Below are 19353 nucleotides of genomic sequence, written 5' to 3'. Positions count from 1 at the left end.
TATAAAAATGGAAAAACAAAAAGAAAGCGATAAAGTAAGCTGCATTTAACTACTACTGGTAGTACTTCCTTAAGTACTCGATGTTCCATGGGTGACGAAGCCTCAGCCTGTTGAGGGTTTCCAAGTAGTAAGTGCCCTTCCTATGGCTTTCGGCGATCATGTAGGGTCCCTCCTAATTGGGGCCTAGCTTACCTTGTGAGAGATCTCTGATGGCCATTGTTACCTTCCTTAGGACCAAGTTCCCGATCTGAAAATGACAAGGTTTGACCTTAGTGTTGTAGTGCTTTGCCATAAAGTCCTGATAATGTACCATCATCTATTCTGCCGTTGCTCTAACTTCGTCAAGAAGATCTAACTATAGGCGCATCCCTTCTTCGTTACTTCATCATGATGGGATACTCGATGGCTGGTTAGCCTCACTTCCGCTAGGATGATGACCTTGTGTCCGTATGCAAGGCGAAAAGGTGTTTCTCTTGTAGGTGTGCGAACTTTTGTCCTATAAGCCCACATGACACCGGGTAACTCATTTGGCCATATGCCCTTTGCCCCTTCAAGCGGAGTCTTGATCATCTTGAGTAGGGATCGGTTTGTGACTTCAACTTGTCCGTTGGCCTGGGGGTGAGTAGGAGAGGAGTAATGATTCTTAATCCCCAACTGTTGGCAAAAATATCTGAATGCATCATTGTCAAATTGCTTTCCATTGTCAGAGACGATGACCCTGGGTGTTAGGACATATGTGGATCATGTTAAAAACATGTCATTTAGAATTGACGAATCCTTTGACAAAACACACTTTACTTGTAATTGATTTCTGCTACTTCCTCAAATCATGCAGAGATTATCGCAATTCATGAAGCGAGCCTCTTGGTAAGTCTCTAATCCCTCATTCTTATGCATTTCATACTTTGTAACCTAAGTTTTTGGGATTTTTGCAAAATTTGGGGTTTTTCAAAATCAAAGAGGTTTTTGTGCAATTTTTGGGATGGGTTTTGAAGATTTGATCTTAAAAACTTTATACATTGCATTTCATGTACATTATAACTATGGTTTCATGCATTTAGATGTGTGTTATATATGTTAAACTGTTTGTGTGCTGGTAGGTTTGGATTGGGCTGAGCCCATGATGATATTACTATTGCATGTCACATGCTCATGCATTTTCATACATATGTACCTTACATTCAATATATTTCTATATATTTGAACTGTTTGGGACTTTTCTGAGTGTTTCTTTCTCCCCCCTCACTCTCTAGTTGACGTTAGTACGTCCATGGCACCAAAACGTAAGTTTGCTTCGACCTGGAACCCTCTTCGTTTCGGGGCATCGTCTTCTTCTGATCCTACCCCTTCTTCTATTCAGTTTCGTGATGAGGATGCCTGAAAGGACTTCTCAGAGAACTTTTCTCGACGAGGTGTTCATTCGCAACTCAAACATTGTGCATGGAAAAGTGCCAATTCAGTTACAAAGCCTTTGACAATATTCATAGATCTAAAGTTCGTCTTGAGGGGGTTATAAATTACAATAGTTAGTCTTTTCCTTAAATTATTTGTAGTTTCATATTTAATCCCCCTACACTTAAGCAATGGCGACTCCAGAATTTTTTTTCAAGGTGTTCCTTAAGAATTTCTAATTTAAAGTCAACACAAATTCGCTTAAAAGATGAAGATGAATTTTGCACAAGAGATGAATCTTGGGTACGTGGTTTTTTTATCAAATACTTGTCCATAATTCTAGCAAAGAATAAACAATAAACTATAAATTCATTTAAAATATTAATAAAATTATTAATTATTGTTGTTTAGTTGTTTCATTAATTTGTTTGTCTTTTATAAACTATAATTTATTATATTGTTGTTTCATTAATTATAAAATTATTATTTATTTTTTAACCTAATATGGTAACATAATTTAATTTATTTGTTTTTTTATAATATATTGATTAATTAAATTATTAATTATTATTTATTAGTTGCTTCCTTCAATTAATTATTGGTTAATTAAATAATTACTTATTAGTTATATTGCTGCAGGAGCACACACCCACAAAACCATGTGCATTTACCCCGGCCCCATGCCCCCCCATCCACCCCCCCAATTCCAATGCCCCATGGCCCCTATAAACACAACACCAACACTAAAAGACAATTAATTTATCCCACCACACCAACACAGTGCAAATATTAATAAATACACCATCGGATAACTCCAAAAACAGGGCAAAACTTAATAAAAATTTATAAAGTAAACTAAGCAAAAGGCAAAACAACAAGCAAATGACCATCACAGTTCAAAGTCTTAGAGAGAGAGAGAGAGAGAGAGAGAGTCTGAGTCACACCTGTGTACAACTCCTCAAACTCCTCCTCCGACAGATCGAGGAAGGGAATGACTTCGTCTCCGTGGACCGCCGTGGGGTCCAGCACTTAGTGAGATCTGGCGATCTCCTTCTCCGTCGATTCCGTTGGTCGTCTCAAGGGAAAAAGTGAGTGACCCAAGGCCAGCCGCAACGGATCCCAGTTGTCCTTCGTCATCCATGCCAAGCGCATCGCCTCCGAAGCCGCCGTCGTGTCCAAGAAGCTCCTCTGTAGCATTGGCAAGGCGACGTGGATCGCCGGCACCACCTTCCTGATCCTGGCTGTGCCACTCATCATTGAGATGGACCACGACCAACAACTCCCCGAAATCGAGCTCCAAAATGCCAGCCTCCTCGGCACCGCTCCCACTCCCAAGTGAGTGTGACACAGAGAGAGACCCATTTGCTTCTTTCTTTTACAATCTGAGTTTTCGAAAAGTTCTAGACTTCTTTTAGAGATAGAGACAGAGAGAGAGTTTTTAATTTGGGTTTTGTTTGAGGCCTGATCTGATTTCAGTATATTAGGTTAGGATTTTTTTATTGTCTCTTGTTCTGTTACAATTTTTTTTGGGCTTGAAAGTAGAACAAATAAAATTTTTTTTATTGAGAGTGTTCCTAAATTTCTTACTGAGGGTGTTCCTAATTTTTTTTTAAAGGATAAGCAAATAAAAAAAATTTAATTAATATGTATAAATTTTTTTTTTTTTTTTTCAGTTCAGGGTGTTCCTGGGAATACCCTGAACATAACGTGGCGTCGCCACTGCACTTAAGAGGTGCGTGCTGTATTATACCCGTGGTTCCAGGCTGTAAAGTTTCTTAGGATTAGCTTTTTGTAACAGAGAAATTTTCTAAATCTTATGGATTTTGATAGGGAAAAATGAAAATCTATTTAGGAGGATATCTATAATTGTACGTACAATGTCAAACAATCAATTGAAGGACAGCTATGATCACTATAAATTAGCCTGTCCTTTTCTTTTTTTAATTTCGCCTTCTATTTTTTTCTTTTCTAAATAAATTATATATGTAGTGCTCCTCTATTAAAAAAAAAACCTAGTGCTACACAAAAAAACAGAAATCAATTATGGCTTTTCAAGGCTATCCAGTCTTGGGCCTTCTAGTTCTTCTTGGCTTATTGACTAATGTCATAGCTGATTCACCAAAATTTGACGTTTCTTCAATCAACCGGACCAGTTTTCCCAGTGATTTTATTTTTGGGACAGCATCATCGGCTTATCAGGTAATTCAGTCACAATCTCCTCTGTTAATTTGTATCATAGTTTTTTTTTCAAATGTCCTGAGATGTCAAGAATATGATCAATATTATTATGTGCACATGTCTGTTCTTTCAAATTTCCAGTATGAAGGTGCAGCACATGAAGATGGTAGAGAACCAAGCATATGGGACACTCTCACTCATGAACATCCAGGTCTGTTTCTTGTAAACTTTTAGATTTATAAAATTTATTATGAATCATTAATATTAAACTTAAAGGAATACAAAATAAGGAGATTTTGTCATTTAAAATAATGGTAGGTAATAAAATGATGTAAATGGTGGACCCAAATAACAACTAGTAATGCTTGCATCCATGGCTTTGTTATGAAATTATATAGAAAAGGTTACATACTCAATTCCCTAACTGCCTCTGCTTCCGCCTTCTTTTCTGAAGCGGCTTTCTCAATACGAAAGAAAAGGCCTAGCATAAATGCATACATACATACATAGCATTACATTAGCTGTTTATAAGGATTTACAATTACAACAAAAGTAATGTTAGGGATACTGTAACTTTTACTACACGAAGTTAACAAACTTATATATCACCAAAACAAATTTTAAAGATTCATTTATTAGGTTGTTGAAGTCCACCAATTACATATATTGTCACATCTATTTATAAATTTTATGTAAACTTTAGGGATTTACAATTATAACAAAACAACTGAACTTAAGGAACCTACAGCTGTTACAAATTAATTTATTGATTTGTAAAGGATAGTTTGGAGAGAATTAATGGAGTGATATTTGGTGGCCTATTTTTACCTGTATTTGAATTTAAAATTTAAAATTGGACTCATGGTGGTCACTCCACAAGTATAAATGCTTGTGAGGTGTGAGGGGGCAAGGGTTAAGGTTCAAGTCTCTAGGAGGGAGTTTCGCACACATATGCACTTAAATTAAGCTAGAGTAGAAATTCTACCTTGTATCAAAAAAAAAAAAAAATTGGACTCATTAATTGAAGCATTTGAATTTGAATTAGAGTCATTAATCATTTATTGTCAAAATTGATTCATTTTCAAATTTAGAAGATCATTTTTCTTACCTCAAGAACCAAAAAAAAAAAAAAAAAAATACTATGCGTGTTAATATAAGGATGGAAAATTGAGATAACTACGAGGATTTCAGAAGCATGTGGCATTAGGACCAAGCAAAATAGTTGCTCAATTCTCTGTACAAGTAGTGGCATTATAAATTATTTTTACTTCTTGTTTTACACTCTGCCTTGACTCTTGCTTGACAATGCTTCTGTATATTGTGGAAACCTGTGGGCGAAATTAGTATTGTAAAGGTCATGCAAATCATAATCTAGCTTGTGAAAATTTTTGTGTAATTTTGTGCGTCTGAAGGCTTACTATATTGAAAAATAACAAAAAGAAAACTATGTTAAATGACATACTCGGTAAGGCCAAACGATGAACATGTCAAAATTAATAAAGAAAAATACCTTCTTTCCATAGAAAAACTAGGAAAGTAAAGGTATTGAATGTTGCAACTATTGACAAGCCATTCCGTATGGATGGTTGGCCACCTTTACATATATAATATTTAATTTGAACTATGAAATAATTTATCTCAAATTGGGAGGATCTTAATGTCATGTATTTAGTTAAGACTTTTGTAGGTCAATTGATTGATATTTGTTGGCGTCCAAATGAGATATTCAAAATTCAAATCCCCTCTCCCTCAACAATCATATTATCAAATAAATTGTAGGTTCCAGTTAGTTCAATTGATAAAGTTTCTGATAATTGAATAAGAGATCTGTGATTCAATCCTTGCCTATATCAAAAATCAATTGGTGTCTTGGTCTGATGATAAAGAATTATCATCAAGAACGAGCGTCATTGTTTATAACTTTCTAAAAAAAAAACAGTTTGTTTATGATTATTTATGCATCATAAACCCGATGTTTCAATTTTGTCGTTATTAGTATTTGTTAGTGTTTGAATTCTTTTTTTGAAGAAAATACTTATGGTCTAATTTTCTGATGGGAAATTATAGTCCAAATTGTCTAATTTTTTTTTTTATTTTTTATTTTGATACATTAGTAAGCCAAGGCTCATTCACGACTCACTACTCGTAAATGTGGAATTTCAGTATAGAGTAATTAATTAGTAAACTCATGAAATTGGACACTGTTGTTGGTAATAAAAAATTCTCTCTCTCTCTCTCTCTCTCTCTCTCTCTATATATATATATATATATTGCTTGATTTGAATATAAGGGGACTCATTGTCGGTAAATTCAAAAATCTTACTGCGGAAAGGGAGCATCATTGAGATTGTTTGAAATTTTTAGGGTAATTTCATTATAAGATTCTTAAAATTTTTAACAATAAGTTACTAGATTTTTTTTTTTTTTTTTTTACATTATTAATATGTTAAATAAATAAAAAATAATATTTAAATTTTTTAAAAAATTTTAACAATAATTTGTTTATATTTTGCAACATTAATAATAAGTTAAATAAATATCAAAAGTATTAATAATGTTTATTTAAATATTAATGACCTAACATTATCTACAGATTCTGCACCATTTATTTTGTTTTAACAAGATCTAAGACGAAGATTGAGAATACCTATCCCTAATAGAAATTATAAATAAAATAAAATAAAAAAGAAAGAAAGAAGAATGACAACGTATACAGTAAACCTTCACATTCCTATCTTTTGGTATTTATTTTTCTTCATTTTCCCCCCTAGAAATATGTTGTATATGTTATAGTTCTGACTTGTGAGGCTTAAGTACTAGTTCCATTTCTCTTAGGGCTCTAATTACTAGTTCTTAAATAGTAAAAGAAAAAAAAAAAAGAATCCTATGGGCTTCTCTAAATACATTATTAACTTACAATGATATTGCAGAAAGGATAACGGATGGAAGCACTGGAGATGTAGCTAACGATCAATATCATCGTTACAAGGTATATATGTAAACTGGAAAGAAAAACACTCATATTAATTAGCTCCTAGTTATCAAAAGTCTTATAGCACAATTGTATAATTTTGTTTTTATTATAAGGAGAACAAAGTTTGGCTACAAAATTGATTGTAACCTAAGGTTACAATTTTACTCAACAAAATAAATATTATTACATATTTAGAAAATCTGACCGTTGAATTGCATATTCTTTTAGCTCTTAATACATATATCAAGTTTTGTATCAATCGGATATTATTTACTATATGATCTATAAACTTATATTTTATGCAGAATTTTAAACTTCAAAAACTTACAATTTAAATAATTTATTGATAATATAGGTATTGATTTTTAATTTTTCAATAAATTTTGCAAGTATGGAGGATATAGGAAGAATATGTAATTTAATAGTGGATTTGTCAAAACTCACATCCGATAAAAAGATATTGAGACAAGCTATAACTTAAAGCTACAAACAATTTTGTAGCTAAACATTTTTAGGGTCCAATTATATTTTCCACATGTACTTATCAAAAAAAAAAAAAAATGCCACATGCTTTTTTTCTAATTATTGAGCATATCTAACCAAATTCAAGATAATCACAATATTAGAAATCCTCATTTCAGATTTTTCCAACAATTTGCTTTGTGATTATACATTGTAGGGAGATGTTCGGATTATGAAAAAGATGGGCTTAGATGGATACAGATTCTCAATCTCATGGTCTCGAGTATTGTCAAGTAAGATTATCGTTTTCACAATCGCATAAAAGGTTAGATCCATCCAATGACAACAACATAAAATGAGTACATCAAGTACACATCTTAGGCTGGAATTAAATTGCTATTGTTTTGTGATCATATTATGTTCCTAACAATCTCATTTTTGGGACTCATTTCAGAAGGAAAACTATCTGGGGGTGTCAATAGGGAAGGAATCAAATACTACAACAAACTAATCAATAAGCTCCTAGACAGAGGTCATGAATGATTCTTATATTCCATCACATGTCACCAACTTATCATGCATGCGCTATTAATTCATTGTTGTCTGCTATGATTGAATGCAGGTATACATCCCTTTATTACCCTCTTCCATTGGGATCTTCCCCAGGCATTGGAAGATGAGTATGGTGGTTTTTTGAGTCCTCATATTGTGTAAGTGGTTAATTTACCTAAAGTTCAGCCAATTTATTCATCTGAATTCTAGTTAATATACTTTCCACAATTTTCATTGTGCTTATGATGTTTAAAATTTAAATTGTTGACCCATTTTGAAGATAAGGAATCAAAGGGGGGCCCATTTTGATTATTATTATTATTTTTAATTAACGACTTAAGCTCATTGTCTTACAGAGAATTTCTAAGTTTGATATCATTTGTTAAGAATTTATCTTTGATATATATATTTTTTTATGTTAGATCATGTTATGATACATTAACTTAATATTAATCTACAATTTTTAACTTCCACACGTTTTTAATATAGTCCCATAATGAGTCATTTGATTTCTTTTTGTTTCCAAAATAACCTTTCTGTCCAATTTGCTCCACTAAAATGAAATCTTTTTTAGAAATGAAAAATATTAAAACTAACTATGAGATTGGACACAATTAGATAGAATGGCTAAGTTATAAATGTATTAAAGATAAAGAATTGAAATGGAAAATGTGGAATTTACACAATTGAGTTGAAAATCAGCAAAAGTTAGAAATTGTAATTTAACTAGTTTATAATTTAGTTGTTATTTATATCAATAACATAATAATAATAATTATTATTATCCATTCACAAATGCATTACACTAATAGAGAAAATTTTTAGTCTACGTAAAAAGCTTTTCACTATCAATATCTTTATAGTTCAATTGGTTGTCACTTTCTAGAGACTGGAGAGTGGAGGCATTGAAGTTCAAATCTCCCTTCTCCCAACTATTAAATTAAAAAAGAAAAAGAAAAAAGAAGTCTTTTTCTATTTGGATAGACCTTTTAGATTCGTAGCTAAATCATGCTATACATGATATGCTCACAAACAATGCACAGTTAATTAGTGTAATGTCAAGTATTAAATTGCTTTGATACTTCTGCATGTATATATTTAGGGATGACTTTCAAGATTATGCTGAGCTTTGCTTTAAAGAATTTGGTGATCGTGTCAAGCATTGGATCACACTAAATGAACCATGGAGTTACGTCAATGGTGGTTATGTTACGGGGCAATCACCACCAAATCGATGTTCTAGTTGCACGGTTGGAGATTCTGGAACAGAGCCATATTTGGTGTCACATTATCAGCTTCTTGCTCATGCATCCGCTGTCAAAGTGTATAGGCAAAAGTATCAGGTTCCGTTTTGAAATTTTTTTATATTATTTTACTACATTTTTTTCCTTGAAAATTGTACCCCATTCAATAAACATGGTTGCATTCCACTTGATATAAGACAATCTAAGATACTTCATTTTAATAACTATTTGCAGCGAAGATAAAATTAGATAAATCTGCAAGTTAAACTTGTTTTTCAGTATTAGTAATTTGGTAAGCATTTCTCTTTTCCGTTAGTTTGGGATTGGATTAACTTTTTGTTGAAAGCTTATTTATTAATTTGTTAAAAGTTGACAAAAATATAATTACATTAGCTTGAGTGTGTCTTTAAAATTAAGCAAGCTTTCGCTATGTGCAGGAAGTACAGAAAGGCATTATCGGTATATCCCTAAATGCACCCTGGTTTGTGCCATTCTCTAACTCGAGGGCCGACCATGATGCTACACAAAGAGCCATTGATTTCGGTTATGGATGGTAAAACTACATGACGCTTTGTTTTGAATATATCTATTGCACTATTTGCTAGTTATTTACAAAGAATAGAAAAAACCCTTTGCTAGTTTAATATAATAGGTGCAATAAAGACATAAAATTTCATGGTTTGTTGTAGGTTTGTGGATCCCCTAACCAATGGTGACTATCCACATAGCATGCAATCTCTAGTTGGCAACCGATTACCCAAATTCACAGAAGAGCAATCCAAGCTTGTAAAAGGATCATTTGATTTTCTTGGGTTAAACTACTATACTACTAATTATGCAGCTGATGCACCCAAAGCTGAAAATGCAAGCTACGCTACAGATATGCGAACTAATGTTACTGGTATGAACTCAAACATTTGGAGCCATATGATTTTGATTTTCTTATGTAAATCATAAGTACTAAGAAGATCATGCTTTTTTATTTTGTTGTGGCAGCTGAGCGTAATGGGATTCTCATCGGTCCACAGGTGCGTATGAAATTGAACATACATAAGATTGATATAGATCTCAAGATGGTTACAAACTTACAATAGTTTGATTCAATTTTTTTTCTTTTATGCAAATTCTGAAATGGTTTAATTTTCACACAACTTAAAGATTAAAAAAAAAAACAACAACAACAACAAATTGACATCTAGAAACAATGCATAAAAAAAAATAAAAAAATCAAATTTCTATGGATCGAATGGTAAATATACTAGTTAGGAGGGCTTTACACACATATACTTAGATTAAGTTAGAGTAGAATTTCTATCTTGTAAAAAAAAAAAAAAAAAAAAAAAAAAGATTATTGAATTCTAAAATGTCAAATGTCAAATTTTATTAAAAAATTGAAAAAAAAAATAAAAGATATAAAAAGTTAAAAGCCTTGTAATTCAACTAATTGACATTTCCTGGTTCAAATCCTTTCACCCTCAACTATTAATGTATAAAAAATAAAAATAAAAAAGGATATAGAAGGAAAGATGGCTAAAAATCTTTGAATTAAATAAATAAAAATAAAAATAAAAAGAACTTTGTTATCCAATTAAGAAATTTTTTCCAAATAAAAACATTTCTATAGAGATCATAAAAATAATAAATAATTTAAAAAATTGTCTTGTAATGATTTCAGTTTGATCAGAAAAATCCATAAAAAATCTGACAACAAAGAAGTAAAATCATATTCTAAATAAGTCCAAAAATGATAAAAGTAACAAGAAATCATATTCTAAAGAATTCCAAAAATTATAGTTGTAAGGACGCGATTCGTGGCGGACCGTAACAGTGTTGGGTTCGCACGTAAAAAGGCCCTTAACAATATCATTTGTAGAGCGTGGGTTTGGAAGGCTAGGCCTTGATAGACAGGCGGCGGGTTTTCGCGGTGTTCGTACGAGTTTAAGTTTTCCTTCACCCCTGGAGTCTTTCTCCTGGAGGTGGGCTGGGAGGCTCTGGTTTTTGGCCATTTTTCCCAACTCCTCCTTTAGGTTACTTATTTTTCCTTTTATCTTTTCCTGCGTTCATTGTCCTTCGTCCACGTATAGGGTCAACCTTTCCAAGATTGATACTTGTCCCATCAGCCCATATTCAAAGTCGTTGGGGGTGGTTGTAAAAGCCAAAGAATGCGGCTCTGTCAGGTTCAGAGCATTAAATGGCAGTAACAGCAGCTTTCCTTGGATATTTTAGATCTTTCTTCCAAGTTTCAGTCCTATTCCGTCTTTACCCTTATTTCTTTTTGGGGGGACTTTGGGTCTGCCGAGGACTGAGCTGTCCTCGGCGGCATCCATAGGCTATTATATCGAGCCTGGGCCATAGCCCTCCTCGGCTTGGGCCTTCGGATTTCCCCCGGTAGATGGGCCTGGCCCATAAATCATTTGGGCCCCACAATAGCCCCTCAAAACCCGGCTGTCCAACCTCTTGGTTGGAAAGGGGGGTTTTGGTGATGCCGAACCTCTTCTCGCGGCCCAGTCAATTTGGCCTATTAATAATGCTGGCGGCTCTTCATCTGTCCAAGAAGTGCACCGGTCTATGAGACAGTTTTTGATTTCGCACTTGATGCGTTCTTATCGTTTGGGTATTCCAAAACGTGCTTTTAATGACCACTATTTACGAGACTACTTTAATTTGGCGGTTTGTTTTGATGGGGTGGAGAAACGGAACCGGCATGTTTGTGTTGGCAGATTCCTTTGGAGATCTGAACCTATTAAATGTCTCCCGCTCCACCCTCTGTATAAGAAGGAAGGGAGGAGGTTATTGTTTTTGTAAAGAATCCCTTTTCATCCTTTTGAAATACTTGGCCTCCCCTAGGGTTCATTTTACCCACTAGTTTATACACTAAATCGTGATACACTTTACCATAATAACGCGTGATGCAGGAGCCAAACCCTTCCCATAAACGCCATGTTCCAATAAAGCTTGAAATGGCTCGGTCGGGACAAGGATGGCGAAAACTCAAAATCAACCTCATCCTTCTTTCAGTCAAAATCCGAAGCAGGGACTCGTCACGTCAAACTTTTGGCGTGACCGAGTCGAGAACATCCATTATCAGTACTAACCGCTCTCCTATGAGCATACCTAGTATGGCTCCAGTGTGTTGGGAGTCAGGATCGAGGCAGGGACTAAGTGTCTCTACTTCTTCCTCTCTTCCTTCACTGGTGCTATCCTCCGTCTCCCTTTCTTAGTCTTCCCAGCACCAGTTCCATCCTGGTGCTTTCAATTCTCCCTCTTTTGCTCCTTTTTCTTTCTTTTCATCTCTTTTCTCTTCTTCTCCTCCTTCTTTACTCATGTCCTCCATCTTCTTCGTTCATCTCCTCCATCTTCTTCATTGATTTCTTCCTTACTATTTCCTTCTCCTTCATTTTTTCCCAAAGAAGGTTCTTATCGTAATATGAGCAGTATTGAGGCAGAGATTGGAGAGACTTTGAAGACGAGTTTAAAAGACGCCCGACAGTTTACTTATCTGTACTACGAATGTAATTGTTGCTTAGGCAGTTCACATTTTGTATAGGCTCGTTTGAGCCCCTCTTTGTACGTTGTAATAATTTTTTGTATTAATAAAAGTTGTTATTTCGTTTCGCATGTTTTGTCTCTATGCCTTTTCTTTTCTTTTTTTGTTTAAAATTATAAACGCTGCTCGGCACAATAATATAGCATCTAAATCAATGAAGACTAAGACCAAAATACTTGATAATAGAAAGATGTCGCTATAACTTTAATAGAAACGCTTGGCACAATAAGGCCGACCAGTGAAAAGTAGTACTTACCCCATGTTGGCCGAGGAGTAAAACGAAGGTTTGATGCCGTGTGAGGAATAACCATTTGAAGATGTATCACCCACCAAATGAACAGCCTTCTTATACGACTAAATGCTGTGGCGTTTCACCACCTTCCTCACAACTTTATTGGTCTTGACCCCCCTTTTTTTTTTTTTTTTTGGTGTTTAAGCCGTGGATGAAGTGACCTGACATTTTTATCAAGTAACCCTTCTTACGAAATTCAAACCTTCTCTTATCAAAGTATTTGGTTTCCCCATTGGCTTGGGTCCGAGGACCATACAAGGCCTTGGTTCTGTCCAAAACTTGTCATTTTTTCTTTTTTTGTACTTGGTTTCCCCACGGGCTTGAGTCCGAGGACCATGCAAGGCCTTGGTTCTGTCCAAAACTTGTAATTTTTTCTTTTTTGTACTTGGTTTCCCCACAGGCTTGAGTCCGAGGACCATGCAAGGCCCTGGTTCTGTCCAAAACTTGTAATTTTTTCTTTTTTGTACTTGGTTTCCCCACAGGCTTGAGCCCGAGGACCATGCAAGGCCCTGGTTCTATCCCTGGGCCCATATGCTGAACGGGCTTGGGCCGCGAATTTACTGGGCCCACAAATTAAGAGGTATTTCCATAGTCTTTGATCACGCGGTACTTTTTGGCACCCCAGTGTTCGAGGTGCGCCTTCTCGAGACTCCTCTAGTCTCAGGGTTGCAGACGACGTTGGAAAGCGAGTCAGAGACGTTTTGTCTGTAGCGTTCCTTGGGACGCTGCGTGAATTAAATGCCACCACCCCATCTTTTTAAATAAATAAGAGAGGAAGTTGCTTTACCTATGCACAAATACTTCAGCTTCCTCCCTTAGCGCATCATGTTTGAGGCGAGGGTTGGGGAAAAGGAACTTTCTCCGCCACAGAGGCACCATGTCCTCCTGAGGCTCAAAAGAGTGATGTACGGGCAAAGGAGGCATAAATTCAAGAGAATACTCCAGTTCGTCAGAGGGGAAAGGGTGTTTCTCCCTCTTTTAGTCAAAATCCGAAGCAGGTTCTGGTCATGCCAGATTTTTGGTATGTCAGAAGAAGGAATTTCCGCCATCAGCACCGTCTACCTTGTAGCAGGCAAATTTTTGCGGGGGCTTCCCAACTTCCGGTTCCCTGCACCTTTTCTGTAGATGGTGTTAGCCTGAGGTCAGGTTCCCTGCACCTTTTCTTCACCGGTGCAGGCCCCAAGTTGGGTTCTTTGGCTGCCTGAGTTATGGGCATGTAGAAGCGTCGAGGAATAGTTTCCTTAGACGACATCTTGGAACAGTAGCCAACCTCTCATCTGCGCCTTTTTTCTTCGGCTTTTCTTCATTCTATTGTATATTTTTTCTTTTCACTTGCATAGTTAGTTGTAATGTAAGCTTGTTTTAGCTTTTCACTGTACACTGTACTGTTCCTTTGTCTTAATAAAAGATAAGTTCATTTCTTTACCCATACTTTTCTTCTCTGCAACAACTATTTTGCGCATGAATATTAAATGTAAGCTTGCCCTTAATAATATTCCGGGCAGAAAAATGCCTTAACGCAAACTCCTACCAGTTTAAACTCACAAATATTATCAAGTATAACAAGGGTAAGCCTTAATAAATGAAACTCTTGGAACTAACCGGGATAACCGCTGAGTGCTGCGCGATGCATGCTAAAGCGATATCCGAGAACGATAAACTCTAAATAATTCGTCCGAGAGGGTAGCCGAGTAGCGAGGGACTTTGGTTGTACTTTTGGGTAATATGTTGAGCCGTATCGCATCAACCCCTTTGACACTGGGGATCCGAGGGTAGACCGAGGAATCCGTGCAATCAAGGTATTAACCCATCTGCTAACGCGAAGTTCTCTTCGGATGGATTTCGAGGTTTACGGGCCATAGTTTTTTCTTTAAATAGTTGGTTCCTCATCCAAGTAGTTGGTTTCCCCAAAGGCTTGAGTCCGAGGACTATGCAATGCCTTGGTTCTGTCCAAAACCTAGTTTTCCATCATCCAGGTAGTTGGTTTCCCCAGAGGCTTGAGTCCGAGGACTATGCAGTGCCTTGGTTCTGTCCAAAACCTAGTTTTCCATCATCCAGGTAGTTGGTTTCCCTATAGGCTTGAGTCTGTGGACCATACAATGCCCTGGTTTTGTCCAAAACCTAGTTTTCCATCATCCAAGTAGTTGGTTTCCCCATAGGCTTGAGTCCGTGGACCATACAATGCCTTGGTTCTGTCCAAAACCTAGTTTTCCATCATCCAGGTAGTTGGTTTCCCCATAGGCTTGACTCCGAGGACTATGCAATGTCTTGGTTCTGTCCAAAACCTAGTTTTCCATCATCCAGGTAGTTGGTTTCCCCATAGGCTTGAGTCCGTGGACCATACAATGCCTTGGTTCTGTCCAAAACCTAGTTTTTCATCATCCAGGTAGTTGGTTTCCCCAGAGGTTTGAGTCCGAGGATTATGCAATGCCTTGGTTCTGTCCAAAACCTAGTTTTCCATCATCCAGGTAGTTGGTTTCCCCAGAGGCTTGAGTCCGTGGACCATACAATGCCTTGGTTCTGTCCAAAACCTAGTTTTCCTCATTGTGTGGGATCTTGGCTTTAGGGGAGTTAGCTCCTCAACCAAGCCCCTAGAGTTTATCCATACGATTAACGCTATCAAGTGCCTAGTTTGCTCTTTACGGGAGACCTTGGCTTTAAGGGAGTTAGCTCCTCAGCCAAGCCCCTAGTCAAGAAACGTAGCCCCTAGCAGAACTTTATACTAGAACTCTATAACCAACGGTTAGAAATAACGAAGAAACTCTATCGACCCACATCCTATACCAACACACAAGCCCTCCCCACAGACGGCGCCAATTGTAAGGACGCGATTCGTGGCGGACCGTAACAGTGTCGGGTTCGCACGTAAAAAGGCCCCTAATAATATCATTTGTAGAGCGTGGGTTTGGAAGGCTAGGCCTTGATAGACAGGCGGCGGGTTTTCGCGGTGTTCGTACGAGTTTAAGTTTTCCTTCACCCCTGGAGTCTTTCTCCTAGAGGTGGGCTGGGAGGCTCTGGTTTTTGGCCATTTTTCCCAACCCCTCCTTTAGGTTACTTATTTTTCCTTTTATCTTTTCCTGCGTTCATTGTCCTTCGTCCACGTATAGGGTCAACCTTTTCAAGATTGATACTTGTCCCATCAGCCCATATTCAAAGTCGTTGGGGGTGGTTGTAAAAGCCAAAGAATGCGGCTCTGTCAGGTTCAGAGCATTAAATGGCAGTAACAGCAGCTTTCCCTAGATATTTTAGATCTTTCTTCCAAGTTTCAGTCCTATTCCGTCTTTACCCTTATTTCTTTTTGGGGGGACTTTGGGTCTGCCGAGGACTGAGCTGTCCTCGGCGGCATCCATAGGCTATTATATCGAGCCTGGGCCATAGCCCTCCTCGGCTTGGGCCTTCGGATTCCCCCCGGGTAGATGGGCCTGGCCCATAAATCATTTGGGCCCCACAATAGTTGTAGCACTTCACAAATTGTAGTATTTGTTTGTTTTTTTTTTTTTTTGGGAACCCTTGTTGGATATTCTTATATAACAAACTTCATTTCTTTAAGAAGCTGCCAGAAATTCTCTAAAGCTCTAGATTTTGATATTTACATATATTAACGTCTTTTCATTAATCCTAAAAATAGACACACAGTACGAAAAATGCAATGAAATATGAAAAGCCTTTTCTAAATCTCATCTCTTAGTTCTCGAAACCCGTTGCCTCAGACTAACCAAACCCTTGAATGCCCGGAAGAAAAAAAAAAAGTTCATTTACATGGTATAATATTTTAAGAAGATGAAAATTATTTCATTTGATGGACATAAAATACAAATTAAAGTGATTAATAAAAACAATTTCTTTGAAGGGAATTGACCACAATGTCAGGTTGATGAACAAGTAACAACATTCCGTAGTATTTGAAAAAAAAGATATCCATGAGAAAATATATGAATCCCTAATGGTTAACGAAAAGAGTTTTTTTTTTTTTTTTTTTTTGACCTGATCTGAAAATACATTAACTTGAGATAACTCTGGAGCTTTAGAGAATCTCCAACAGCTTCTCCTACCGGTTGGTGATTCCGATGAGTTCTTCAATATAACTTCTATTGCAATGGGCCGGGGTTTTAACCGATTGTTTCTTTTCTTTTTCTTTTTTTTCTTTTTTTAAATGAAATTTCAGGCGGCTTCATCATGGCTCCATGTCTATCCAAGAGGAATTCGAGACTTTCTATTATACACAAAGACAAAGTACCATAACCCACTAATTTTTATTACTGAGAATGGTAATTATCTTTTAAACTTTTCAATTAATGGTCACGTAAAGTTAAGATACCAGCCTTAGAAATATAAAATTTGAAAGGAATGGTAGCTTAATTTCCATTTGAATCTAAATATTTGCCACTATATTGTAGGCATTGATGAGTTCAATAATGCTACATTGTCACTCAAGGAAGCCCTTGTGGACAACTTTAGAATTGATTATTATTATCATCATCTTCAGTATCTTCATAGGGCTATCAAGTAAGTAGAGAAGACCTCTCTCTTTCAGATTTAATACTAATATGACTTTATTACTACTAATAACAATGTCATATTAACAATTATGAAAATTGTTATGTCTAAAGCCCAATTGATCCTTTTCTTTTTCCTTTTTTTGGTACTTAGGGATGGTGTTAACGTGAAGGGATATTTTGCATGGTCACTATTGGACAACTTTGAATGGAATTCAGGTTACACCGTTCGATTTGGCATCAACTTTGTAGATTACAAAAATGGATTGAAAAGATATCCCAAGCTTTCAGCCCGTTGGTTTAAGAGATTCCTCAAGCCATAAGATGACAAATTAATGACTATGCTCATGTTGAACTACATACTAGAGAAGACTATAAGATCATTTCTTTTCTATTTTATGTTCTTTAAATAATGTATCTATTTTCTTCTCCAAAATTTAAAAAAAAAAAAAAGAGTATGTATTCAATAAAAGATAATGACACTCTTTACAAACTCAAATTTTCTTAATCAAATTACTATATTATTTATTTTTTTTTATTTTTTTTTTGTTTTTGGTGAGAAACAAGCTATGTAGTTATCATTGTGATTAATCACACTCTCTGTTGAGGCCCAGAAATAAGAGATTTAATTGGACCAGGCGTAGTCCAATTTGAGGCCCAAAAGCATAATTTAGAATCTTTGTGAATCACCCATCTGGATCCTTTCACAAAAATAGGCCACCCAGCCTTAATGGTTGTCCAATTACTTACAAGACCTAGTGGTCTGGCCTATACTTGGCTATGGTTTGGATCACATGGGCCATATTTTACAGATAGCACTCGACACCAAATGGAATCCTTTCGTGGTGAATACATTGGGCTTAGCTGATATTACAATGTTTCTAGGTTGATAAGCTTTTGGCCCAACTCTTGTCTCTTCTCGATCACTCCAACATTCATCCCAACTAAGTAGGAGCTATCACTCCTCAAAAAAAAAAACAAAAACTAGAAATTATTATATTGGTTGTCACTTGTCAACATGGGTGTAGAAATTCTTAAATCACTTGATTCATCGATCAGCTTTATGCAGTCCTCTATCTCACACAAACGAGTGGTAACTAAAAAAAAAAAAAAAAAATCTAAGGAATGACCACTGGGTGTTGATTAGATAATTTGAATTCAAAATATCAAGGATTTATAAAAATAACTAAACCAATCCTTTGAGGTTGAGTTTCTTTCATTTGCCAGTGGAACAAAGATGACACATACAACATATCCTATGAAAGGTACCAACCGCAGAAGAACATGTTACATCTACTTCATTTTTCTAAACTTATACTGTAATTAATAGTTCAAAGATCTTTTGTAGGCTAATCTAAGACTGTATTGTTTAAGGATTTTCATAAATTATGTAAAAGCATAAATATATTTTGAAATGATATATTTGGCATAGGCGAGGATCGAATTCTTGATCTCTTATTTGAGTATAAAAAACTTTACGAATTGAGTTAACTGAAACTCACATACCAACTTTGACTTGAATGTTATAAAATTGAGTAATAAAAATGTAATTTCCCTCATATTTGAGAGAGACAAAAAAATATATTACAATTTATCCTCCAAAAAAAAAAAAAAAAAAAACCCAAGTTCACATATTTGGATAAATGCATTAACCAAATGCTGAATATGTACTAGGCAAGGCAGAAAGGCACCATAGGGATAACACTTGTGACATTTTGGATGGTGCCATTCTCACGAGGCATCATCGTAATGCTGCGCTACAAGCACTTGATTTTATGTTTGGATGGTAAGTACTACTTGACCTTTGTGCTTTTGATTGAACTTCATGGCTTATGAATTTCAGTTAGCTCAACTGATAAAATCTCTAATAATTATATAAGAGATCTAGGATTTAATTCCTACCTACATCAAAAACTGATTGATGTCTTAATTTTATGATAAAGAATTATTATCAGGAGCGGACATTATAGGTTGAAACTTCATAGCCTCTTATGCTTTATACTTAATTAAGAACTCTACAATCAAATATGTAACTCATGATTGCCATCTATGTAAATATTTCCTAGACTAATAGTAGGTACAAAATTTCAGGATTTAAATGAATTATGATGAATATATTATCGCAAGTTCATGGACCCCTTGATAAATGGTGATTATCCACATAGCATACGATCTCTTGTTGGAAATCGATTACTCAAGTTCTCGAAAGAGCAATC

General features: G+C 35.7%; 1 protein-coding gene across 2 annotated transcripts; it reads left to right on the top strand.

Moving 5' to 3' along the window:
* The first annotated feature begins 2199 nt into the window (after nt 1-2199).
* LOC115976333 (beta-glucosidase 12-like) lies at nt 2200-17594 on the top strand. 2 transcript variants are annotated; one of them, XM_031097554.1, is made up of 14 exons: nt 2200-2727; nt 3546-3591; nt 3712-3781; nt 6501-6559; nt 7224-7299; nt 7461-7538; nt 7629-7716; nt 8661-8901; nt 9240-9355; nt 9492-9703; nt 9799-9830; nt 16807-16909; nt 17039-17147; nt 17292-17594. In XM_031097554.1, exons 1-14 carry the CDS (start codon nt 2654-2656, stop codon nt 17458-17460), a joined length of 1473 nt encoding a protein of 490 aa, XP_030953414.1. In that variant the 5' UTR covers nt 2200-2653; the 3' UTR covers nt 17461-17594. The 2 variants fall into 2 exon arrangements, with proteins under 2 accessions (XP_030953414.1, XP_030953405.1); XM_031097545.1 differs by having other exon boundaries at nt 2200-3591.
* The last annotated feature ends 1759 nt before the right edge of the window (nt 17595-19353 follow it).

Source organism: Quercus lobata, chromosome 1 (assembly GCF_001633185.2).
Source record: "Quercus lobata isolate SW786 chromosome 1, ValleyOak3.0 Primary Assembly, whole genome shotgun sequence".
NCBI lineage: Eukaryota > Viridiplantae > Streptophyta > Magnoliopsida > Fagales > Fagaceae > Quercus > Quercus lobata.
Note: the sequence above shows the minus strand (reverse complement) of the source record. Positions and strands in the feature narration are given on the sequence as shown.